Source organism: Dendropsophus ebraccatus, chromosome 8, assembly GCF_027789765.1.
Source record: "Dendropsophus ebraccatus isolate aDenEbr1 chromosome 8, aDenEbr1.pat, whole genome shotgun sequence".
In the NCBI taxonomy this organism is placed as follows: domain Eukaryota; kingdom Metazoa; phylum Chordata; class Amphibia; order Anura; family Hylidae; genus Dendropsophus; species Dendropsophus ebraccatus.
In genome coordinates, this window is record NC_091461.1 from 17017648 (window position 1) to 17044732 (window position 27085).

Genomic DNA, 27085 nt, shown 5'->3' on the forward strand with positions numbered 1-27085 from the left:
TGCCCCCCATATAGTAATAATGCCATCTGCTGTGCCCTCCTCATAGTAATAATGCTCTATTGAGGAGGACATTGTTAATAGATTGTGCATCCACATACTGAACAGATTGCTGGGAATAGACATATCTAATTTCCCACCCACCAAGTAACATACAAGTTCGCTAATGAAGGGGAAAAGTAGACGCCCACCGGGCAAACCTGCAACTACAAATAATAATAATAATGGTGGACCATAATAGAAATCCCTTTAATTGATCAGAACAATCACTGTATTTGTCACATGCATTCCAGACAGGTATAGTTTTGGCATGTGGTTTTGCTGTATACAAAGAGGCAAATCTATGTACAGTATATCTGGGGCATGTAACTTTGCTTACTGTCTTTGCAATTCTTTATAAATCCAGGATGTAAAGACACAAGTGTCAATCTTTACTTTTTTTATGCAGAGCGTTTGGTAAATGTTATTTTGCTGCTGGTGATAATCGGATTGATAGTAGTGGTCATTATCGTTGCCATTACTTCAGGTAAGTATCGATATTTACCTTTACTTTTAGCTCTGATTGATTCACTGTTTGAAGTCTGTACTTTAACCCCTTGGTGCTGCAGCTGGTGTGGGCCTTAATAACCAAGCAATTTTTTCTAAATATGACCTGTCTCACTTTATGGGGTTATAGCTCTGTGATGCCTTAACGTATGCTAGCGATTCTGTGATTTTTTTTCCCATGACATATTGTACTTGTATTGGGGCAAAATTTGGTCACTATCTTGTGTTTTTTTGTGTGTGTAAAAAACCTCAAAATATCATGAAAAATTTGGAAAAAATTATTTTTAAATATTAAACTTACATTATTCAGTATGTGGTAAAAATAACATAATGAATGTATTCTCTGGGTCACTAGGATAATAGCGATACCAAACCTGTATAGTTTTTTTTTTACTATTACCACAATAGAAACCATCTTCCTAAAAAAAAGATAAAAATGACAAAAATTTGCCACACTGCAAGATCCCTAGTGTTCTTATCTTTTACATGACAGAGCTGTTTTTGGCTATTTTTTTGCAGGAAGATGTCTAGTTTCTATTGATACTAAGTTTCACATGTATATGAATTTATGTTTTTTGACAAAATACAGAAATTTTGGTGCTGTTAGGTTCCACCCACCAGCATTTGAAGAACTAAAACTTACAGATTAACTTAGGCTACTTTCACACAACATATCTTCTGCATTAATCACGGCCGTTGTTGCAAATTGCCCTGAAAGTTGCAAGTGGCCTTGCATTAGTATTACTCCTCCACCGTGCAGCCCCTTTTTAATATTAGTCCCCCTCTGTGCAGCAGTGAAGCCCCCATAAAGTTTTAGGCTGGCGGGTATGCAGCGAGTCCCCTCGCTGCGTATTCGCAGCGAGACTCGCTGCAGATCCCGGCCCTATACTTTTAATGGCAGACAAACACGCAGCAGGGATGTACATCCCTGCTGCGAGGTTGTCTGCAGCCCACCCCATTAACCCCGCCGGAGCTGATAGTTCACCTGATCCCGGCTCCGGCGGTTCCCAATGTCTTCAGCAAGCCGGAGCGGGGACCAGGTGAAGTATATGCTCCAGTCAGCCGCCCGCAGCCCCGGTCGCCCGATCGCCCCCCCGCAGCACCGATCGCACGCCCCCCGCAGCACCGATCGCACGCCCCCCCGCAGCACCGATCGCACGCCCCCCGCAGCACCGATCGCACGCCCCCCCCCCCCCGCAGCACCGATCGCTTGCACGCCCCCCCGCAGCCCCGGCCGCTCGATCGCCCCCCGGCAGCACCGATCACCCCCCTGCAGCCCGGCCGCTCGATCGCCCCCCAGCAGCACCGATCGCCCCCCTGCAGCCCCCATCGGGGGGGGGCGATCGGGAGGCCGGGGCTGCAGGGGGGCGTGCAAGCGATCGGTGCTGCGGGGAGGGGGGGGCGATTGGGGGGCGTGCGATCGGTGCTGCGGGGGGGGGCGATCGGGCGATCGGTGCTGCGGGGGGGCGATCGGGCTGCCGGGGCTGCGGGCGGCTGGCTGGAGCATATACTTCACCTGGTCCCCGCTCCGGCTTGCTGAAGACATTGGGCGGCCGGGGCGTTAATGGGGTGGGCTGCAGACAAACTCGCTGCAGGGATGTACATCCCTGCTGCGTGTTTGTCTGCCATTAAAAGTATAGGGCCGGGATCTGCAGCGAGTCTCGCTGCAAATACGCAGCGAGGGGACTCGCTGCAGACCCGCCAAGTGGGTTTGTAGCCTTAGGCCCCCTCAGTGCAGCCCCAATACATGATTAGGCCCCTTTCCCTGAGTATCCTTCATATGGTTTTAGTCCACCTCTTAGCCGATACTTTTTAAATATTAGTCCCCTTTGTGAGTCCCCCTCTGTGCGTCAGTGATGCTCCTATAAAGTATTACCCCCCCCCCCCTCATTGCAGCCCAAACACATCATTAGGCCCCTTCCCCTGTGCATCCCTCATAGCATTAGGCCCCTCTGTGTAGCCCCAGTATAGTATTTGGGCCTTCAGTGCAACCTCTACAAAGTATTAGGCCCCCTCTGTGCAGCCCCAATATAGTATTAGGCCCCACTTTGCAGTTTCCATAAAGTATTAGACTACTTCTGTGCCCTTGTGTAATATTATTCCCACCTCTATGCCTCCATACAGTATTAAGCACCCTCTGTGCTCCAATACAGTATTAAGCCTCTCAGTGCAGCCCCCATATAGTAGTATGCCTCTTCTATGCCTTCATAACATTTTAGTTCCACCTCTATGCCTCCATGCAGTGTTTAGCCCCATCTGTACCCTCATACTGTATAAAGCTTCTTTGTACAGCCCTTATATATTAGGCCCCCTCTTTGCAGCCTCTATATAATATTAGGCTCCCCAATACAGCTCTACCGTACCGGCCAGGATAAACTTCACTGACACCAGCCGTTCTGTGACACGACCAGGTTACAGAACGGCTGGTGTCATACGTTGTGTGAACCTGGCCTAAAAGTGGCAGAACTATATTTTTTACAAGCAGTGAATTCCAAATTTCAAAAATGCAGAGTTTTCCAATTTGTCATGAAATGTGGGGATTTTTACAAATAATTGCTTAGTATGTAAACCACAAAGTTCAATGTGTTACAAAAAAAAATGATCTCAGACTCACTTGGGTAAGTTAAAACATGACAAAGCTATTAGCACATAAAATGAGATGGGTGAAATTTGAAAAACTGGCCTTGTACATTATAGTGGTAAAGCTCTAAAATGTATTTCTTGACACATCTACCCTTCCTGTATTGTCTATATCAGTGTTTACCAGCCTTTTCCACCTCAAGGCAACCCAACCAAATAATGTTCTAAAGAAAAGAAGAAAAAAAAATGTTATTCAGTGACTCACGGGTGATGTTTGCTTTAATCTTAAAGTTGTTCACTTTTCCCTTTTAATCTCTGTCTGGCCCAGACCATCATGACGATTTCTTCTAACTAGAATTCATCTCTTCAGTACCTGCCAGACAAATATCTTAAGCTCCACATATTTCTAGCAACTGCCTTCCCTTTCTCCCTCCTATAGGGTCCAAAAGTGAGTAGGTATGTGGGTTGCCACCTGTATGTAAGATCACCTGCTGTGCCCCCATATAGTAATAATGGCCCCCTGCTGTGCCCCTATACAATAATAGTGTCCCCTGCTGCAACCTCCATATAGGAATAATGCCCTCTGATGTGCCCTTCACATGGTAATAATGCCCACTGCTGTGCCCTCCACCGCCCTCTTCTGTGCCCTCCACAGTAAAAATCCCCCTGCTCTCCCCCCCCCCTATATATAGTAATAATGCCACCTGCTGTTCCCCCATGGTTCCCCCCACCATATAATAATGCCCCTTGCTTATCGCCCCCATAGTTTCACCCTCCATATTTCAGTAATGCCCCTGTCTGTGCACTCCATAGTATGATGCCTTCTGCTGTGACCTCCATATAGTTATAATGCTGTGCCTCTCATAATAACAATGCCAACTGCTGCACCGTCTATTATAATGCCCCCTATATTAATATTACACACCTGCTGTGCCTTCTATAGTAATACCTCCCTTCCTTGAGTGCCCTCCATGTTAATACTGTCCCCCCTGCTGTGTCATCCATAGTAATAATGTCCCCTGGATCTGCCTTTCATAGTAATAATGCCCTTCTTGTTGTGTCCTTCATAGTAATAATGTCCCCTCTACTGTGTCATTCATACAAATAATGTCCCCTATGCTATTCACCTCATAGTAATAATTCCCCTCATGCTGTGCCCCTCAGTAATAAAGCCCTCCTCATATGGCCTCTTCTTGTTGTGCCATGCATAGTAATAATATCTTTCATGTTGTTCCCTCCATATATTAATAATGACCCTTGCTGTGCCCTCAATAGTAATACTGTCCCCCCTGCTGTGCCCAATCATAGTAATTATGTCCCCTAAGCTGTGCCCCTCATACTAATAATGTCCCCCATGCTGTGCCCCTCACATTAATAATGTCCCCCATGCTGTGCCCCTCACATTAATAATGTCCCCCATGCTGTGCCCCTCACATTAATAATGTTGTCCTTGCTGTGCCCCTCTTAGTAGTTATGTAGTCCTTGCTGTGCCCCTCATAGTATTAATGTAGTCCATGCTGTGCCCTCCAGATTAATAATGTCATCCTTGCTGATCCCCTCATAGTAATAATGTTCCCCCACCTGCTTTGTACCAATAAAAACAAACAAACATCACAATCGCCTAATTCTGGCTGTGTGAATGTACAAAGCAGATCTTCTCCATCTTCTGTCCTCAAGCTTGTGAGCCCCTGGGACGGATCCTGCAGCAGACATGATGACGTCATATCATTGTGCCTGCTGGAGACATCATGTCCCGGCATCCCATAGGCTGTGGGCATAAAGTGCTGACAGCCTATGGGATTGAATGGAGGAGCAGGAAGCTGACAGTTTCTGCTCCTACTTTCTGTTCACTTCAATGTTAAGGCCGCTCACCCCGCGTTACAGTGAGCGGGCGGAACATCAAAGTGAAAGGTGCATCCCTAAAAGCTGCACGGCCACAACTTTTAGGGATGCTTAAAGTGACAGTGCCACAGTTCCCACCGGGATACGGCACACTTGGCAGGTTCTCGCGGTACCCCAGTTGGGAGCTGCTGGTCTGTATGAACAGTGCAACAGGGTGTGTGCTTTATGGCAGCTGGAAATTAACTGACAAAAGGTGGCCATACACTAACAGTCTCCAGGAAGTGATAGAGTTTAGTGCCCTTCCCCCTGACCAGTGGACCTGTATACAGAGCCTTATCTGTGTATGTGTGTAGTGTTATATATCCTTCCTACTTTGCTGAGCATCAGTCAGTAGAGAGTGGCTTGCTGGCACTGTGCTCTAATGCAGGTCCAGTCTTTATAGTCCTTGCCTTTCTCTAGGTGGATGACTGTTCTGTGTCTAGTTGGATCCAATAGGCAAGGGGGGAGACTCCCTTGTCTCCGGCTTCCCTGGAGGTCTGTACTAGTGACCTATAGAGGTTGGGTAAGTAGCTGGTCTGGAACAAACTATATACACGTTCTGCCTGGCCTGTAGCCCGGCACTAACTAAGTGAACTCAATAGAAGTTGTTACTATAGAAGGAGAAATGTGTGTGTGTGTGTGTAGCTGAACCTGGGGGACTGCAGCTTCTACTGTGAAGAAGTGTGACATCTAGCGGTTGGAGTAAGATACAGCAGCCTCTTGACCCAACTTGTGATGCTAGAATGAGACTTTTACCAGAGCCTTATCTGTATATAGTGTTAATATATATATATATATATGTACTGACACAGTGTTTGGTCCTTATTGCTTTCCCATTAATGACATAAATCACTGACGCATAGGGAAATATAAAATATACCTTTTATTCCTCTTGCTTTAAAATTGTAATCAAAAATAGAAGTGTATTCCTAATTAATCAAAAACACACAAAAAGGTGACCTACAAAAACAGAAAACAAAAGTTCATGTGTACTCTATTACATTATATTCTTCACGGCCATCATCTCACTACCAATTATTTACAGGTAGTAAAAGAGCGTCATATCACTGTAGTCTGGTGCGCCACTTGCATTCGGCTTACACCAGAAACACAGTATATTGCTGAATATCTCTATTGCACTGTTAGTTATTATCTTATTATTATTGCACTCTTGTATTTTTCTTATTGCACATATAGTTATTGCACTTGTTTTCTGTTTTCCTTATTGCACATAACCTCTTCTTTCATTGCAACAGATATAATGCTAAGGTGCAAGATCCATCTTTATATAATTTCATTATACGATACAGACAAAATAAATTCTCAAAAAATTTTTCTTTTTAGAAAAAGACTTCCCTTATTTTCATTGGAGTCCATTCATTCATTTGTTTGATACCCTACGCGTTTCCTGTGCGATAAATCTTCCGGGGTTAGTTGCGCTTTGTATCAGATGGATTCACTTGTGAACAGCACTGATGATGGCCGCACACTGACTTCTGCTTCACAGCCTCCTTTTATATTGTCCATGATCCCGCCTCTCCTTTTGATGGACGTTCTAATCAGCCACTCCGCAGTTACACACTCCTCCAGTCAGCGTGAACACGTCAGAGCGACGTTAATGTTCCGTCCGGGGTCCTGATCATGTGACTATTACGCAGTTTAAATCATGTGATTCTACCCTGGAACGCTATTTGCGTTCCAAGTTCCGCTTACGACTTGATGTTCTTTTACTCTGGATAGATCATGGTTAACCGATGAGGTAAGACTTCTCAATATATTTATTTTAGAGCAAACGTCCACAGTTTCTTTCATCCATTCAGTGGTATAGAGTTACAGTAGTTTTATAGCTTTTTGACACTTTCTGACACATCTCATTTAAAGCACATATATGATATAAAATCATTGAGGCCTTCTGGCTTCACCGTGTTCAGTCTGAAAGTCCATTGGGCCTCCTTCTGCAATAACAACTTGTTGTAATTCCCAAGGCGTCTTGTCCGCTCAATCACTTCCAACACCTGACATTTCAGTCCATCCACCTTTCCATCATGTGCCTCCAGGAAGTGTAGTGCAACTGGTGTCTCCCTTTTGTTTTTAATATCTCCTATATGCTCACTGAGTCTTTTCCTTAGCGACCTAAATGTTTTGCCCACGTATCCCTTAGGGCACGGGCACGTGAGCAAGTACACCACTCCTTCTGTGGAGCAATTCGCAAAATTCCGCATCGTATATGTTTCACCCGTAGTAGTAGATGAGAATGTTTTGCTCTGACTGACATATTTGCACATAGTGCAGTGTCCACACTTATAGGTGCCTCTCACTTCCACTTCTCTTCTTTGTTCCCCTTCTTTAGTAGGTAGATAGCTGTGAACCAGTCTCTCCTTCAAATTTCTCCCTTTTCTATACGTGACTTGAGGATAATCGGGAATAAGGTGAGAAATTACCCTGTCTGATTTCAGCAATGGCCAGTACCGTACCAGTATCTGTCTGACCTGTTCTGCCTTTTCATCGTATGTACCAATTATTCTTGTAGTGGCTTCCTGATTTGTGTCCACTATCCTTGGGGGCTGTAATAGTTGATTCCTGTCCCTCATTAATGCCTTCCAGTAGGCTGATCTCAGCACCTTTTTGGGGTACCCCCTCCTCAGTAATCTATCTCTCAGATCCCCTGCTTTTTCTTTAAACTCGGCCACCGTGGAGCAATTTCGCCTCACACGCAAATATTGCCCCACCGGTATGCCGGTTTTTTGAGACCTGGGGTGGCAGCTGTCCCATTTGAGGATGGAATTGGTAGCGGTTTCTTTTCTATAGACTGTACTCATGAGGTCCCCTCCTTCTCCAATCCAGATTTTGAGATCCAGAAAAATCACTTCTTTATCACTGATGGTCTGAGTGAATCTCAAACCCTGTTGGTTGGCATTGAGGCATCCCACAAATTCATGAAATTTCTCCACCGTTGACGTCCATGTTAGCAATATGTCGTCTATAAACCTTACCCAAAGGCCTATATGGCAAGTCCATTCCAGCATCTCCTCTCCGAAGACGACCCGATCCTCCCAGCAGCCGAGGTACAGATTAGCGTATGAAGGGGCGCAGGGACTCCCCATCGCTGTACCCCGCTGCTGGTGGAAGAGGTCGTCTCCGAAGAGGAAATAATTGCTGGTAAGTATAAAATCCAATAAATCAAGGACAAAATCATTATGGGCCATATATTGTGTACCTCTAGAATTGAGAAAGAATTTTACAGCCTGCTTTCCCCCTAAATGGGGCATGGAGGAGTACAACCCCCCTACATCCAACGAGGCAAGATACACTCCACCATCCACTTGTACTCCCTCAATTCTCCTGAGTACATCAGTAGTGTCCCTTATATAGGAGGGTAATGATTCCACAAATGGTCTCAAGATGACGTCCACATACTGGCTAGCATTCTGGGTAATATTTTCTATTCCCGCCACTATGGGACGTCCTCTTAGGGGGGGTACCCCTTATGAATTTTAGGGATGCTGTAGAAACTTGCAATTTTCGGGATATCAGGTTTTAGATACTTAAATTCATTTTCATCAATCAGTTTTTTCTGCTTGGCCTGGTCAAGTATTAAACCAAGTTTTTCTTTATATGCGTCAGTCGGATCTGATCTCAGCTTTTTATAACAGTTTTTGTCACTTAGTAGGTCAAGACACATAGCGTCATATTCCTCCCTGGCCATCAATACAATATTGCCCCCTTTATCGGATGGCTTATCCTCTCAATTCTCTTGTTACCACCTCAACAAACGCATCAATATATCCGTAATCGCCAATTGGTGGTGTTTTGACATTGATGGGCTTAAGAGTCAGAAAGTGTCAAAAAGCTATAAAACTACTGTAACTCTATACCACTGAATGGATGAAAGAAACTGTGGACGTTTGCTCTAAAATAAATATATTGAGAAGTCTTACCTCATCGGTTAACCATGATCTATCCAGAGTAAAAGAACATCAAGTCGTAAGCGGAACTTGGAACGCAAATAGCGTTCCAGGGTAGAATCACATGATTTAAACTGTGTAATAGTCACATGATCAGGACCCCGGACGGAACATTAACGTCGCTCTGACGTGTTCACGCTGACTGGAGGAGTGTGTAACTGCGGAGTGGCTGATTAGAACGTCCATCAAAAGGAGAGGCGGGATCATGGACAATATAAAAGGAGGCTGTGAAGCAGAAGTCAGTGTGCGGCCATCATCAGTGCTCTTCACAAGTGAATCCATCTGATACAAAGCGCAACTAACCCCGGAAGATTTATCGCACAGGAAACGCGTAGGATATCAAACAAATGAATGAATGGACTCCAATGAAAATAAGGGAAGTCTTTTTCTAAAAAGAAAAATTTTTTGAGAATTTATTTTGTCTGTATCGTATAATGAAATTATATAAAGATGGATCTTGCACCTTAGCATTATATCTGTTGCAATGAAAGAAGAGGTTATGTGCAATAAGGAAAACAGAAAACAAGTGCAATAACTATATGTGCAATAAGAAAAATACAAGAGTGCAATAATAATAAGATAATAACTAACAGTGCAATAGAGATATTCAGCAATATACTGTGTTTCTGGTGTAAGCCGAATGCAAGTGGCGCACCAGACTACAGTGATATGACGCTCTTTTACTACCTGTAAATAATTGGTAGTGAGATGATGGCCGTGAAGAATATAATGTAATAGAGTACACATGAACTTTTGTTTTTTGTTTTTGTAGGTCACCTTTTTGTGTGTTTTTGATTAATTAGGAATACACTTCTATTTTTAAATACAATTTTAAAGCAAGAGGAATAAAAGGTATATTTTATATTTCCCTATGCGTCAGTGATCTATATATATATATATATATATATATATATATATATATACATTTATTCAAAACTGACCTGTAATTTGCATATTTAGCAATGAATTCTTTTATTCTGGCCATAAATAGGTAAATGTACAGGACTAACTGAAACCAAGAGCCACAAATCTGCTCCATGTGATGGTGACTGGATACAGTACAGAGGAAAGTGTTATTACATTTCTACAGAATATGACACCTGGAGCAACAGCGAGAGATTCTGTAGCTCCCATGATGCATCACTGTCGATTATAGATAACAAGAAGGAGCTGGTGAGTAACTCACATATAATATATGGAAGAAACATGGAGTGATTAACTGTATTACCAGTATTTGTCCACACAGGATTGTATACAGTATAATAACTGAGATCTATTTTTATTATTGGCAGCATTTTTTGTTCCGGATTAAGGGTAAAGAGAACTGCTGGATCGGCCTCAGACGTACAGACGATAATAAGGCCTGGATATGGACTAATGGAACACTGTATGATGGGAGTTTGTAAGTCTCATTATAATTATACTACATAGGGCTAAACAATTTCCTTAAGGGTGGGTTCACACGTAACGACTCGCAGTGGAAATCTCGCTGCAAGTTTTGCAGTGAGACCCGCTGCGAGCCGAGGTCCTGGCAGGTCACAGTAACTACATACTTGCAGCGGTCTGATGCGAGTATGTAATGCAGCCACCCCCTTAACCCCTTCCTCCGCTCCTGCCTGGCTCCCGCTCCGCCCTGTATACAGTACATTACCTCTCTCTTGCTGCACTGGTCCCGGCGTCCTGCTCTGCCGCCCAGCCAATCAGTGTGTTGCCCAGCTGCAGCCACTGATTGGCTGGGCGGGAGAGCAGGACGCCGGGACCCGTGCAGCAAGAGAGAGGTAATGTATACAGACAGCGGGACCAGGCGGGAGTGGAGGAAGGGGTTAAGGGGGCGGCTGCATTACATACTCGCATTGGTCTTTCAGACCGCTGCAAGTATGTAGTAACTGTGACCTGCCAGGACTTCGACTCGTAGCGGGTCTCGCTGCAAAACTCGCTGCGAGATTTCCGCTGCGAGTCGTTACGTGTGAACCCCCCCCCCCCTAAAGGGGTACCCAATGCAGTTTAAAAAAAAGAATTGCAAAAGCAGCCCTGTTGTACTCACCGTGTCCCCCTGAGAGTTTTGACACTATTCTTGCATTTCTGCATGCTTCTGGTCTCCATATCAAAGTTTTTAAAATTCTGTCATGCTTTTCAATATGGCGCTGGCCAGGAGACTCCAACTCCCAGCATGCACCACACCTCCTATGTCTCCCTCCCCCCTCCACAATCAAGCCTTTACTGTCCTGTGTCTCTGCAGTGGGCTGGGTTAGCAGCAGTAAATATTTACACAACCCAGCCCAAAACAGAGACAGAGGACATGTGACCTCGTCTTGTAAACAAGACAGAGAAGTCTCAGTGTAACAGCATTTTTGTGCTGACATGGGATGAGACACCTAAAAATGATCAAAAATGGTGTAGGTACTTTTTAGGTACTATTAAATATTGCAAAGAATTTTTTTAGTGGAATACCTCTTTAGGCTATGTTCACACTGCGTACGATTCCGGCCGCATTTCGTATGCCGCCGTACATGTGCGGCTGAAACTACGGCCGTGGGAAAATTTGACATTCGGCCGGATGCGTTCGAACCGCGAACATACGCCCGTAGTACAGTTATGCTTACCTAGCTTTTTTCGAAGCGATTTAAAAGAAGTCATTTACTTGGAAATCTTCGCCCAGCCCAATAAAACTCCATAGACACCATTCAATGGGCAGGCCGATTCCACTATCCGCCAAAAGAATGGACATGTCCGTGCATAGAATGGTCTCTAGGGCACGGGCAGAGAAGCGCTGCCGCGAGCGGGTACGAGTAACGGAATCCACAGGAATTTATCCGCGTGGATTCCGTAGTCGGAACCCACCCTAAGTGTGAAGAAAGTCCAATGCTTTAGTGTTTGGAAATTGTGACACCGACACATTAGTACGTCTGGGCTACTGTTTTCGTTGACTTACCCATGACTATGATGACCACAGGGAGAAAATCAAAAGTTTTTGAGATCCATTGGGGTAATGGCATACAGTTCACTTTAGCAGTGGCAGGGACAAGACGGGGCGGAGCATGTGAGCGTAGCGTAACGTGACGACGCTCACCAGCGCAGCTCCGACATGTGGTGACGTACAGGCACATGCAGGCATGAGGAGGAGGTCTGGTCTGGCTGAGCGCGTACATTATGAGGTTGAAGGCTGAGGCGCGGGATCGGAGGAGGGACGGACGGAGTGGAAGGCAGGCAGCGCGGATTGGAGGAAGTCGACCAGGTGGCAAGAGGGCGAGTTCGGGACGAGCAGTGGAGGTGAAAGGTCGGCGTCCGGAGGTGCTTCCTGGGAGCAGAGTCACCGCGGAGAGGAAGGAGGATTGTTGGAACTTTGACAATACAACAATAAGGAGAAGAATTTGGGTAGAGCTGGACGATCCTGTAGGGCTGGACTAATGCAGTATATGGTCTAATTCATACCCAGGAGGGAGGAGGGGTGTGAACTGAGTCTGGAGGGCCGAATAGTTAGTACTGTGTTGGGGCAAAGGAGAATTAGTATATGGGGTGCCCCCATATACTAATAATGCCCCCAGAGGTGCCCCCATATACTAATAATGCCCCCAGAGGTGCCCCCATATACTAATAATGCCCCCAGAGGTGCCCCCATGAGCTAATAATGCCCCCAGAGGAGCCCCCATATACTAATAACGCCCCCAGAGGTGCCCCCATGAACTAATAATGTCCCCAGAGGTGCCCCCATGAGCTAATAATGCCCCCAGAGGTGCCCCCATGAACTAGTAATGTCCCCAGAGGTGCCCTCATATACTAATAATGCCCCCTGCTCTGCCCCTAAAAAAACAAACTTCCTACTCACCTCATCCGCGCTGTGTGGCTGCAGGCAGCAGCTCATCCTCCTCTTCGGGCTTCATCTTGCCTGCCGGAGAGGTCACGTCCCGGCGTCCCATAGGCTGCTGGTATGAAGTGCCGGCAGCCTATGGGAGGGAATACAGGTGCAGGACGCTGACAGGTCCTGCTCCTGTATTCTCATCGCTTTAATGTTCAGCCCGCTCACTGTGCAGGTGGAACATCAAAGCGATCTGTGCATCCCGAGAAGCTGCGCAGCCGCAGCTTCTCAGGATGCTCAGAGACAAGTGGCAAGGGGGGCCGTGCGGGTCCCCCTAGCGTAGGGGCCCGGTCGCCATGGCGACCGCTGCGACCCCTATAGCTACGCCACTGAAGGGGGGATATTTTTTTAATCAGAGAAGATCTGGGGTAAATAAGGGAAAGAATTGGGGAGGTGGAACAGAGGCTGAGTGACATGGAGGACAAGACCACTGGTATGGGGAAAGAGATAGAAAGATTGTCACTTCTACAGAAGCAGACTCTAGAGAGGGTGAGAGAGTTGGAGGACAGAAGTAGACGGTGTAATTTAAGAATTATTGTATTTCCAGAAAAAGTTGAGGGTGAAAACTGTTAAGTTTATGAAAAAAATTGTTTTTGGAAAATTTCCCCAATGAAGGATTGTCAGAAGTGTTTGGAATAGAAAGGGCCCACAGAGTTCCCTTGAGGGAGGGAGGAGGGGAGGGAATTTGGGGGGGAGGGGTGGGTGTGGCAGAGAAGGTTGGTAATGTTTTGTAGTTTCTTAGGGGTTTTGATGGAGGGAGGAGGGTGGGGAAGGAAGGTTGGTAATTTTTTGTAGTTTCTTTTTTCTTTTCTTTCGGGACTCTCTCCCTTACTTGTTCCTAATTTTTGATGGGGGTTGGACACTTGGACAGAAGCTCAAATATGACTCTAAGGATCACAAATGAGTATGCAATTGTTGTACTGGAATGTTAGGGGGCTAGTGGATAGGGTGAAACGGGCGGCAATTTATAAGGTTATATTGAAACATCTTCCAGGGATCATCTGTTTGGCAGAAACACACTTGGTAAAGGAGAAACGTAATCTGCTGGGTTGGAAGTGGATCGGCAGGGCATTTCACTCTACGTTTTCTTGTTGTGCTAGGGGTGTAAGTGTGTTAATACACAAGTGGGTTCCTTGTGAGATACTATCTTATAGGGTGGATAAAGAAGGAAGATTTGTTTTTTTTATATGTATAACAGATGGTAAACAGATGGTGCGGGCGTTTATTTATGTGCTGCCCCCCTTTTCTGCTGCCCCTATATTAGACCTATGTAAGTTCTTGGAGGACAAGGGAGATGTCCCAGTGTTGGCCTTGGGGGATTATAATTGTGTGATGGAGGAGGTAAGGAATAGAATCAGATTGAATAGAGAGAGTAATATTAGAGGTGAAACTCCTTTAGGGAAGTACGTTGAGGGATTGGGGTGGCTAGACATCTGGAGGCATTGTAATCCAAATGGGAAATCATATTCATGTCAATGATTGATCTGGTGTTGAGCTCTAGAGGAATGATCTCCTGGGTGCAAGAGGTAAAATACGAGCAAAGGAGTATTTCGGATCACTCCCCTATCCTGGTAAGGTTGAAAAGAGAGGAGAGGGGAGGAGTGGGGGATTTAGATTAAGTCACTACTGGCTGGAAGTTTGGGGAGAGGATTCCGAAATAATTAATAATATACATGTATTTTTTTTAATCAATCTGGGAACAACGGCAGAAGATATAGTTTGGGATACAGCAAAAGCACATCTAAGGGGAATCTTTGTGGAGCGTATAGCAAGGACTAGGAAAAAAGCTAGAGCAGAGGAGGAAGAGATAAAAGATCAGTTAGAAGAAGCAGAATGGCAGTATGTACTTACTAGGAAGGAGGAAGATAAGGTTAAGTGGGAAGTTGGGATTAAGATATAGGGAGATGATGGAGGCGAAGTCACAACAAACAATATTTTTCGACGATCAGCGGAGGTTTGCGGAGGGAGGGAGGCCGGGTAGGTTTCTGTCAAGGATGATAAAGGAAAACGAGGGTCAGATAGGTATTTCTGCAGTTAAAGCTAAGGATGGGGAGGTAATTAAGGAAGAAGAAGGGATCAAGAAGATATTCCTTGAGTATTATAAGAAATTATACAAATCGCAGCTGGAGGTAGAAGAAGGAGAGATTGAGGAGTATTTGAGAGCGATTGCGTTCCTCAGATTATCATTGGAAGCAGCAAATGGTTTAGAGGCAGAAATTAGTGAAGAGGAGGTTTGGAGGGTAGTGAGAGCGGCTCCTCGAAAGAAAGCGGCGGGACCGGACGGCCTCCCTTTTGAGGTATATAAAAAATATGGAATAGTATTGGTCCCTAGATTGTTATCATTATTTAGACTTATTCAGACACAAGGCAGAATGCCACATTCTATGTATGAGGCCACAATCTCGCTCATTGTCAAACCAGGTAAAGAGGCAGCAGATCCCGGGTCCTATAGGCCAATCTCATTGCTAAATACAGATATGAAAATCTTGGCGAAGCTGCTTGCAAATAGATTGGTGAAGGTAGTTCCCTCTTTAATCTCGGATGATCAGTGTGGGTTTAGGGCTGGAAGGTCGGTGATAGACAATACACGTAGATTGTTTGGTAAATTGGAAAATGGGGAGGGGCGGGACCGCTCCATTCTGTCGCTGGACGCCGTTAAAGCGTTTGACAGAGTGGAGTGGTCCTTCCTGTGGCAACTCCTGAGGGAATATGGATTTAAAAAAAAAGTTCATTAGTTGGTTGCAGCTGATGTATAGGAGTCCTATGGCCTCAATCCTTATAAATGGATCCCAAACTGAAAGGTTTCCTTTATTTAGGGGAACACGTCAGGGTTGTCCTCTCTCTCCCCATATCTTTGCCCTCTTCATCGAGCCCTTGGCAAATAGACTCAGGGCAATGGAAGAGGTGGAGGGGTTTGGATGTCAGGGGAGAGAGGACAAGATATCGCTCTATGCAGATGATGTTCTCCTGTACGTGGAGAATACAAAGAATTCCCTGGATACTATAATAAATACAATAGAACGTTTTGGAGCCTTGTCGGGACTTAGTTTTAACGGGGCAAAAACAGTCTTAATGCCACTAGATGGAGAGATTTCCAATAATAATTTGAGGTGTTTGAGACCAGGAGAGACCTTTAGATACTTGGGGGTGTTGGTGGATAGGGACACTCATAAGTATATGGAATTAAATGTAATCCCAACTTTACAAAGAATAAGATCTGAAGCAAAAGTGTGGATGGGTCTGCCAGTAGGTATGGCGGATAGGATAAGTCTAGTGAAAATGATCATCCTCCCACAGATCTTGTTTGTTTGGTCCAATAGTCCAATATAGTTAGGGGAAAGAATATTTAAGCAGCTAAAAGCTATGGTGAGGGATTTGATCTGGAGGGGCAGAAAGCCCAGGATAAAAATGGAGCACCTATATAAGGATGAGGATAAAGGAGGTTTGTCGGTTCCGGATTTTAGGATTTACTTCTTGGCTGCTCAATTACAGTATATGAAAAGATGGAGAGAGTTTTCAGATATGAAGAATTTGGTGGAGCAGAATAAATGGGGATTGAAGGATATATGGGAAATTGCGGAGTCAGGACAGTTTGGTCGAAGGACTAGAGAGAGATGGCCATTGTTAGACTTGTTGCACAGAGTTTGGGAAAAAACTAAAAAGGCACTGGGTTTGGAGTGAGTATTTAGGTGTACCCCAATGTTTAATAATTTTAGGTTTAAAGAGTTGGGAAGAAATCATGAATGGAGGTTTGGGGAAAAATATAATTTGAGGTATGTGACACAGTTTTTTAAAGAGGGGTGATTGCGCTCATTAGAAGAATTAAAGGGTGAATAAGGGATTGAAGGAAATTGTTATTTTTATTTTTTTGCAACTGAGGCAAGTTAGTATGGAAATAGACCACATGGATAATCTATTAGAAGAAGATTCACAGTGGATTGATTATATGATAGGGGACACTTCCAAAAGAAGGGTGATGGCTAGGATAGTTAAGTTGGTAAAGGAGGGAAAGGAGTTAGTCACTCATGCAAGTAGAGCTAAGCGGGAAGTAGATATAGGAGAAATTACATAAGAAGAATGGGAAGACATATGGGGTATAGGAAAGAACATATCACTTAATGGGTCGCACAAGATTACACATTTTTTTTTTAAGGGGGGGGGAAGTAGTATTAAGACCATGTCTGGGCACCTCTGATAATTAATATACAGAAAAGTGTAATAGGAGAGATGTTATTTGTAACCGGAGGGGGTGGCTCCTGAACGCCAATCTCAGGGCGGGAGGTTTGTGGGGGTCTGGACCTGTGTCTCATGACTCAGAGCCTATGTCGTGAGACTCAGGCTCCGGTCTCAGCTGGAGGAAGAGGATGAGTGTTGTTTTGCTGTGCGTTTTTTTTTCTTTTCTGTTTTTTGTTTTATTTAGTTATTATTTTATTTTATTATTATTTAAATTGGCGGTCTGTTGGTTGATGAGTTAATGTGAGACATCAAGCTGGAGCGGGAGCAATGAAGGGTTCCTTTGTTGGTGTCCAGACAGCCTGCCCCATAGCAACACCACAAGTCTATATAATATATGTGGGTGGTGGTGTTGGAGTGTTTGGGAAACGCTCCACTGGTGGCTCGGTACCCTGGAGGGCTGAGCTCCCAGATGGTATGCATTATGAATGAAGTATGTACAAGGCCGGACACAAGAAAAATACGGTTTATGGTTATTTATATTTTTATTTTATTTTATGTTTATTTGACGCTGGTGATTGCACTCCTTCTCGTTCTGGCGGAGGCAGGAGCCGAGGGGGGGCGAGTGGGACACCCGAGTATGTGGGGGCAGGTTCTGTTCTCCTGCGGTCCCCTGCACGGTGGAGGAGACCGGCTGGGACATGAAGGTCTAAAGTGCAACTAGTTGAGGGGAAGAGAAAACAGAGATGTAATGAATTGATGGCGTCCATGGATAGGCACCCTCCGGGAGGAGATATGATGTGTTAACTCTCTTTTGAATTGTCATGAGGCGAAACGCCTAAGATGTTTGGCTTAAGATGTAGAAAAATAGCGGTGGTATCCAGACATGGATGGATTGTTTTTTAATGTTTGTATGGTTAATTCTTTAATAAAAGGGAAAAAAAAAGTTCACTTTACCAATATTCTACACTTTTTGTTTGTTTTTTATTGGTTTAGGTGTTAAAGGGATGAGTCTTAGTGAGTGTCAGTCAGTAGAGAGTGGCTTTCTGGCACTGTGCTCTAATGCAGGTCCAGTCTTCATAGTCCTTGCCTTTCTCAAGGTGGTCGACTGTCCTGTGTCTAGTTGGATCCATAGAGTAGGCAAGGATGACGACTCCCTTGTCTCCGGCTTCCCTGGAGGTCTGGTCTAGTGACCCATAGAGGTTTGGTAACTAGCTGGTCTGGATCAAACTATATTCACGTTCTTCCTGGCCTGTAGCCAGGCACTAATTAACTAATGGGAAGTTGTTACTATAGAGAGAAGAGTGTGTAGCTGAATCTGGGGGACTGCAGCTGTGCAGTGTGACATCTAGTGGTTGGAGTAAGGTACAGCGGCCTCCTGTCCTAACTTGTGACACTAGAATGAAACACTTTTACCAAGGTGTAAGAAAAGAAGAAACACGTTGTGGGACACTAGAAATGGTTAGCCTGGTTACCTGGTAGTGTGGGAGTCCTGAAACCCACCAAGGATAACAGATTTAGCATGTATGTTTCTTTTTCCCCCATTGTTTGTATGGATTTTGAGCAGACAAATATGGACTGCAGTTAACAACCTTTTTTTTTAATCTATAAACCAATCTTATATCCACAAATCACATGAGATCAAACAATTAAAACCACTCAAAATATGATCAACTTCCTACTACTGGCCAAAGTAAGATGCAGTGTAGCCACGTTTACCTTACATGGTGTATAAGGAGAATATGTTCCACATATATGGAATAAACAGTGCAATACTACAATGTAATTCAGTACACAGCATGGAATGCGGGACAGCATTGTGGGCACCATCTTTCCCGAAGGCATTCAGCCTTAGCATAAGCTCAGATACGAAATATTATAGCATAGGGTATGATTACCACAGCCAAAATGGCAATAGCAGTAAGTATAGTAAAAATAAAAGGGAAAGAACTAAAGAGAAAGAGAGGGAAGGAAAAAAAAAGAAATATAATAAATGGATGTATATCAGGACGCATAACAGACATTCTGTAACAAACGGAGTCGTGGATCTGCTGTACCTCTGCTGGTGATGGTGTAAGCCGCACCAAGGGACAAAGTCTAAGGGGTTGCTGGTTTTCACCAGTGCCCACTGAAAGGCTGGATTGGAGTTGCTGCAAAGGCCGGTGAGGTGCAGCTGGAGACTTGATAGGCAGGCAGGAACACAGCAGGACTCATCTCTTGAACTCGAATAGCAGTCACAGGCAGGAACCACAGATAGCTGGAACCAGGAACGGCAGCAATCACGGGCAGGTATCATAGGCGATCTGGGACCACACACTTATGGGAAGCATGCAGAGGCTCCAATGGGGAATGTCAGAACAGGTGCAGCTTTATAGGGGAGGTGATAGGTTTCAATTAGGGACACACTGTCCCTTTAAATCTGAGACACCCAGTGCATGTGCCCTATGAGACGGGGCCACGCACGTCGGACCAAGACACGGAGCCGGGGAAGACAGGAGCCAGGGCTGGTGAGGTGCCCGAGAGGGCTGAGGGATGGGCCCCTTGTTTTAGTAGTCTGAATGCTTGTTGTTTTTTTTTGTTTTTTTTAATCATTTATTGCATCCTTAACAGATGTAGTAAACCACATTGGTTTTCTTCTATTTCTACTACTTTTATTCCCAATTGGTATGTGTCATTCACAGTGCCGGTCTTTGGCACCAAGCACCCCAAGCGATCGCTTGGGGCCCCCAACATCTAGGGGGGCCCCCACGCCCCGCTCTTGTGCTCAAGACCGCTGGACAGAGCCGCTGCCCCGCTTGCTGCTGCCATCTGAACTGTAACTATGAGCACTCGTAATGAGCGCTCATAGTTACATGCAGCAGCACTGACAGGGCGGGAGACATTGGCTTCCTTCCTGTCAGTCACTCTTGTGGCCGCAGGAAGGGTTTTCCCTGCGGTCACAAGTGGCAGCTTTGTCCTTGTGGTGTTGGCACTCCAGTGACATCACTGGAGCATCGGCGCCAGGACAAGGGGAGTGCGGCCTCTTGTGATCGCAGGGAAAACCCTTCCTGCGGCCACAAGAGTGAAGAGAAGAGGAGACGCCCAGACCCAGGTGAGTATAAGTGTTTGTTTTATTGTATTATATACTATATGGGAGAGGGAGCACACAGGGGTCTGTTTAACTGGGGGAGCGCACATCGGGGGTCTATATAAATGGGGGGAGCACACAGGGGAGCTATATAACAGGGGGAGCACACAGGGGGGCTATAGACTACTGGGGCTTCACAAAGGGGTCTATATACTACTGGGGGCAGCACACAGGGGGTCTATATACTACTTGGGGCAACAGAATGGGGTCTATATACAACTTGGAGAGCACACAGGAGGTCTATATCCAAGTGGGAGAGCACACAGGGGGTCTATATACTACTGGGGGAACCTACAGGGGGTCTGTATACTACTTGTGAGGCACACAGGTGGTCTATATATAACTGGGGGAGCACACAGGGGTCTGTATTCTACTGGGGCAGCACACAAGGGGTCTATATAATACTTGTGGGGCACACAGGGGGTCTATATACTACTGGGGGAACCACACAGGGGGGCTAAATACCCCTGAGGGAGCACACAGGGGGCCTATATACTAGTGGGGGAGCACACAGGGGGTATATACAACTGGGGGCAGCACACAGGGGGTTTATATAATACTAGTGGGGCACACAGGGGGTCTATATACTACTGGGGCAGCACACAAGGGGTCTATATAATATTGGGGGAGAACACAGGAGGTCTATATCCAAGTGGGGGAGCACACAGGGGGGCTAAATACCCCTGAGGGAGCACACAGGGGGCCTATATACTAGTGGGGGAGCACACAGGGGGTATATACAACTGGGGGCAGCACACAGGGGGCTTATATAATACTGGTGGGGCACACAGGGGGTCTATATACTACTGGGGGAACCACACAGGGGGTTTATATACTACTGGAGGAGCACACAGGGGTCTATATTCAAGTGGGGGAGCACACAGGAGGTCTATATCCAAGTGGGGCAGCACACAGGAGGTCTATATACTTCTGGGGGAGCACACAGGGGGGCTAAATACCCTTGAGGGAGCACACAGGGGGCCTATGTACTAGTGGGGGAGCACACAGGGGGTATATACAACTGGGGGCAGCACACAGGGGGTCTATATACAACTGGGGCAGCACACAGGAGGTCTATATACTTCTGGGGAGCACACAAGGGGGCTATATATAACTGGGGGAACACACAGGAGTCTATATACTACTGGGGGAAGCAAACAAGGGGTATATACTACTGGGGGCAGGACACAAGGGGTATATACTATTGGGGGCAGCACACAAGGAATATATATTACTGACAGTAGCGCACAAGGGGTATATACTACTGGGGGCAACACACAGCGGTCTATTGTTTTGGAACGCGTGTTGAGGGGGGGGGGGGAATAGACATAACTTCGCTTGGGGCCCCAGAAATGCCAAGACCGCCCCTGGTCATTCACAAGATCTACCCAGGATGCTGCTAAATGTGTCCCATTTCTCTTGTGCACTTTTATTTCTGAAGGCATTGTCCCACGTCCCCAAGGTCCTCTCTTATTTGATGGAAATTAGTCTTCCTGAAATGTAATGTTTTTGTAGCCCCTCTCCTTAGTATTTTATTAAATTATAAATGAAAACTTATTATGTTGTGGTCACTATTACCTAGGTGACCCCCTACCTCTACCTTTGATAATCTGTCCGGCCTATTGGATAAAATTAGGTCCAGAAGTGCTCCCCCCTTCCTTTGTTGGTCCTTGCAATAGTTGTAAAAAAAATAAATAAATAAGTAAAAAAAAATTGCTGTTTTTAGTATACGGCCATGTTCACACTATGTGTAACACCGGCCGTTCTATGACCCAGATCACAGAACGGCCGGTGTTACTGAAGATCATCCCAGCGGGATGATCTTTACTTCTGGTGAATTCGGATGTGGGCGCACATGGGTGCATCCCCATTCACCACTGCACACAACGGAGTTTTTCAGTTTATCAATGTCCGTTTTTTTTATACCAGGCTTACAAATGTCCCCGCAGCTCCAGAGCTCAGAGGATTTAGGTAGAGGCGCACTGCCTCTACATAAATCCCATGTGCACCGAACCTGTCCGTGCGATTCAATTGAAAACCAGTTTCACCCTACAAATAATATATTTTTGTTTTGCTGTACATATGCTAAAATTAAAGGCATCATTACAAAGCAGCTTTCAGCTCTGGTAGAAAATAAGGGGAGCTGTGATTGGTTGCTGCAGGCAGTTTACACCAGATGTATATTTACACCCTTTCATAAATCCGTGTCCAAAATAATTTTAGATGTTAAAGAGGACCTGTCACCCCCCGTACCGGGGTGACAGGTTCCTGACCCCCAGCTAGATCCCCTTATACTGACCTCATCTCGCTGAGTCCCGTTGCCGGAGCTGGTCCCGAAACATAGATATCCTGGTCAGAAGACGGCGCGTCCGGTGATAGCGGGGGGTCGGGAGCCTGTCACCCCAACACGGGGGGGTGACAGGTCTCCTTTAACAATAAGATAGCTACACAGTGAGCTTCACTTTATAACATCACCAAGCAGTTTACAATAAAAATAGAAATTATGATAGCATACAGTGATGAATGTGATAAAATGCGCTAATTCAAACTGTCTTCTTTTCCAGATTCCAAGTTAAAAGAGCGTTAAATGAAAGCGTTGACTATGTGTTTCTGAATTCTGATGATGTTAGAAGTGAAGAAATTGCTAAATATAAAGGAATATGCCAGAAGAAAAAAGAGAGAATATATTAGTATTCCAACACAGTTCCAGGGGCTGCAGCACTGGAAGAAGCTGGATAACTGGAGAAGGAAGCATTGCTGTCGGAGATATATTACAAAGTTTCTTATATTTGTTTGTTGACCTATGTAAAGTTTTCTGAAATGGAGGAACAGAATGTGGCAGCAGGCCTAAGCACAGGCCCGTATGACTGGAGTTTGGAGGTTGAGCCAGACACATACTTAGGGCTGGAGAGTGGCTAAGGGTGTCTAGTTATCTGGGGTCCTGGGCGGCAATCATCCTGGTGGGAGTCTTCAGAGCCATTCAACCGTCCCTTCCTTTTTGTATTGTGCGATATTTTGGAGTTGTAGGCATTTTAGTCTTGTAGGGTGTTCATAAGGGACCATACTCTACAATATCAAAGTGATGACAGCGACAAGTAATAATAATAATTTTTATTTATATAGCGCCAACAGATTCCACAGCACTTTACAATTCTGGGGTACATACATAGACAAAAAACAGACATTACAGACATACATATGTAATAACCAAGCCAAGCAAGAGGAGTGAGGGCCTAGACTATGAGGAGAGGTTGGAGACAAAAAGCACAGGGGGAGCCAGTGTAGTGACTGGCACAGGGGGAGGTATCAGTGTAGTGACTGGCACAGAGCACAGGAATCAGTGTAGTGACTGGCACAGGGGGAGGCATTAGTGTAGTGACTGGAACGGGGGGAGGCATCAGTGTAGTGACTGGCACAGGGGGGAGGCATTAGTGTAGTGACTGGCACAGAGCAGAGGAATCAGTGTAGTGACTGGCACAGGGGGAGGCATCAGTGTAGTTACTGGCACAGGAGGGAGGTATCAGTGTAGTAACTAGCACAGAGGGAGGCATCAGTGTAGTTACTGGCACAGGGGGAGGCATCAGTGTAGTGACTGGCACAGAGGGAGGCATCAGTGTAGTGACTGGCACAGGGGGGAGGTATCAGTGTAGTAACTAGCACAGAGGGAGGCATCAGTGTAGTAACTGGCACAGGGGGAGGCATCAGTGTAGTGACTGGCACAGAGGGAGGTATCAGTGTAGTGACTGGCACAGAGCAGAGAAATCAGTGTAGTGACTGGCACAGGGGGAGGCATCAGTGTAGTGACTGGCACAGAGCAGAGGAATCAGTGTAGTGACTGGCACAGAGGGAGGCATCAGTGTAGTGACTGGCACAGAGCAGAGGAATCAGTGTAGTGACTGGCACAGAGGGAGGCATTAGTGTAGTGACTGGCACAGAGCAGAGGAATCAGTGTAGTGACTGGCACAGGGGGAGGCATCAGTGTAGTTACTGGCACAGGAGGGAGGTATCAGTGTAGTAACTAGCACAGAGGGAGGCATCAGTGTAGTTACTGGCACAGGGGGAGGCATCAGTGTAGTGACTGGCTCAGGGGGAGGCATCAGTGTAGTTACTGGCACAGAGGGAGGCATCAGTGTAGTTACTGGCACAGAGGGAGGCATCAGTGTAGTTACTGGCACAGGAGGGAGGTATCAATGTAGTAACTAGCACAGGGGGAGGCATCAGTGTAGTTACTGGCACAGGGGGAGGCATCAGTGTAGTTACTGGCACAGAGGGAGGCATCAGTGTAGTTACTGGCACAGGAGGGAGGTATCAATGTAGTAACTAGCACAGGGGGAGGCATCAGTGTAGTTACTGGCACAGGGGGAGGCATCAGTGTAGTAACTGGCACAGAAGGAGGCATCAGTGTAGTAACTGGCACAGGAGGCATCAGTGTAGTGACTGGCACAGGGGGAGGCATCAGTGTAGTGACTGGCACAGGGGGAAGGCATTGGTGTAGACAAGAAGATTATCCTGGCTGCTGCATTAAGAATAGAGTGGAGGGGGGAGAGTTTAGAGTAATGCTGGGTTTACACAAAGCGATAATTCGCCCAATCGACCGTTTAACGATTTTGACGCAACAATTTGGTTTTTATAATGATCAGCGTTTAGACTAATAAATTGTTAGAAAATTCGTAAGAAAAATCGTTATTGCGATAGTTTTTAAGATCACTTAAGCCCATCTTTTACATAGAGTCAATCTTTGAAAGACTGTTTACACGAAGCGATCTGCGAATTTTTAGCGAACTATGAACGACGATTTGAGAACATGTTGAAAGATCAAAATGAAAGATTTTTCGCTCGTTGCTTGATCGTTTGCTGTGTTTACATGGAACGATTATCGCTCAAATGTGATCCTTATTGCGAAAATTCGAACGATAATCATTCCGTGTAAGCGCAGTAAGGAAGGGACGGATTTTAGAGATGTTTTTAGATGCAGGTGACAGGAACGTGAAAGAGATTGAATGTGAGGAGTGAAGGAGAGATCCGAGTCAATCATAACCCCAAGGCAGCGGGCTTACTGTGTAGGGGTTATGGTCGCACCACAGACAGAGATGGAGATGTCAGGTGGAGGTCGGTTAGCAGAGGGAGGGAATACAAGAAGCTCAGTCTTAGCAAGGTTTAGTTTTAGGAATAGGGAGAACTATAAAGCACTGCAAATCCTGTGTTGGGTTGAGTATGATGTAGTTTGAAGCAAGAATAACAAAGAATGAGCCCAAAGAGCATTAAGGAATTAGATGTCATGGCGTGCCCTAGGTCTGGTGTCTATGTGAATCATCGGTAGCTGCCCAGTGTACCAACTTTAGCTTGGTCTGAAGGAATCTTTCTTTTGCGGTCTTTGAAGGGGGATCAGCATGATATGTCTCCTAGTCTAGAAAGATAATCATTTACACAACTCAGACAACTTCTACCACTACAAGCCAACCAGCATGATTTCCATTACCCCAGGAACTAGTTTAGAATACCTACTGCTGAAACAGAAACCTGCTAAGGAACCATGTCTCCATCTGTGGTTGAATAATTTGTTACAAGTAAAGTAATATTTTGAACTACATCTCTTTCCTGGCTCATTCTTTCATCTCCAGGTGATCTGGCTACTGCTGCACTTACTTAAAGGGGAACTCCAGTTTAAGAAAATTGTATTTAAATTAACCCCTCAATGACCAAAGGTATACAAGTACACCCTCGATATTTGGGCTTTCCCGACCAAGGGCGTACATGCACGCCCTTCCAGTGTATAGTGCTATGAAGCTCTTTATAGTGGGTGAAAACCGGCTTCTATCAGCAGCCAGGTCCTCACTCGCAAGGATAGGCCGCCATAAACCCCTTAAAGGCATTTAAGGTTAAGTGTCCCTTAATGATCAGGACCTCCGAAGTGTGCGGGAATCCTAATAATCCTGGATCGGATAGTCCTGTATTTGGTGTTCTTTTCATATAGTCCACTAGAGGCATGCTCTATGAGAAGAGAGCTGGCATAGCACGATCAGTGTATGCAATTCAATGATTGCATATAATAGTCTCCCAGGGGGACTTTAAGGCTATGTTCACACTACGTACAATTCCGTCCGTAGTGCAAACCGCGAATATACGCACGTAGTTTTGAGGTTGATGCGTTGGCTTGAAAGTATACGATATACGCCCACACAATGCACACTACGTATGAACTTACGGCCGGATCGTATACAAAAACATGAACATGACCATTGTTTGAGGACGGAAATGTTCCAACTCACGGCCGTGTATTTCTATGTGGTCCTGTACGGAGTACTTATTTCAGCCAAATTGAACTTGATTTTTTGATCCAAAAGGTTCTGTGTGTTTTATTGGGCTGGGCGAAGATTTCCAAGTAAATGACCTGTTTCAGATCGCTTCGAAACAAGCTAGGGAAGCATAACTGTGCTACGGACGTATGTTCGCGGTTCGTACGCATCTGGCCGCATGACGATTTTTCCCACGGTCGTATTTCAGCCGCACATGTATGGCGGCGTACGAAATGCGGCCGGAATCGTACGTAGTATGAATATAGCCTAAAAATGTAAAAATAAATAAATAAATATGTCAAAGCCCCTGCCCTAATAGTAGTTTATATCAGCCCCCTTAGTAAAACACTAGAAAAGCTATGTAAAAAAAAAACAAGTCATCAATAGTATATCCAGTGTAAGGGTATGTGCACACTGAGGAATCCGGGCAGATTACCTGCAGCAGATTCCGCACCTTGCGCATCTCCATCAGTCCCATCAGTGAATGTCTTTTACACACATATCTTATTGGACAGTCAATAGAAGATTAAAGGGTTTATCCTAGAAAGAAAAAATACTTGAGAAAGGCTTACTTTCTCAAAGCCGAAATGTTGTTTTTTTGCATGCAATTGCCAGAACAAAGTAAAGAATCTTTTGTATTGAAGAGATGCTGTCCTCACGTTCT

General features: G+C 45.4%; 2 protein-coding genes across 5 annotated transcripts in view; one reads left to right on the top strand and one right to left on the bottom strand.

Moving 5' to 3' along the window:
• The window catches only part of LOC138799128 (early activation antigen CD69-like), a 57365-nt gene extending 31650 nt beyond the window's left edge, over nt 1–25715 (top strand). The window contains exons 8-12 of one of the 4 annotated variants that reach the window (XR_011364224.1): nt 446–523; nt 9961–10142; nt 10262–10371; nt 22690–23853; nt 24007–25715. Coding sequence is in view for 2 of the 4 variants with exons in the window: in XM_069979938.1 (XP_069836039.1) it covers nt 446–523; nt 9961–10142; nt 10262–10371; nt 22690–22816 (497 nt within the window). In the remaining 2 variants the exon portion in view is untranslated. Of the gene's footprint in view, nt 1–445; nt 524–9960; nt 10143–10261; nt 10372–22689 lie in introns of all 4 variants that reach the window. The other 3 variants (XR_011364223.1, XM_069979938.1, XM_069979939.1) reach the window with 3 other exon arrangements.
• Nucleotides 1–27085, bottom strand: part of LOC138798427 (C-type lectin domain family 7 member A-like) — a 468314-nt gene that overhangs the window by 58482 nt on the left and 382747 nt on the right. The window lies entirely within an intron of this gene.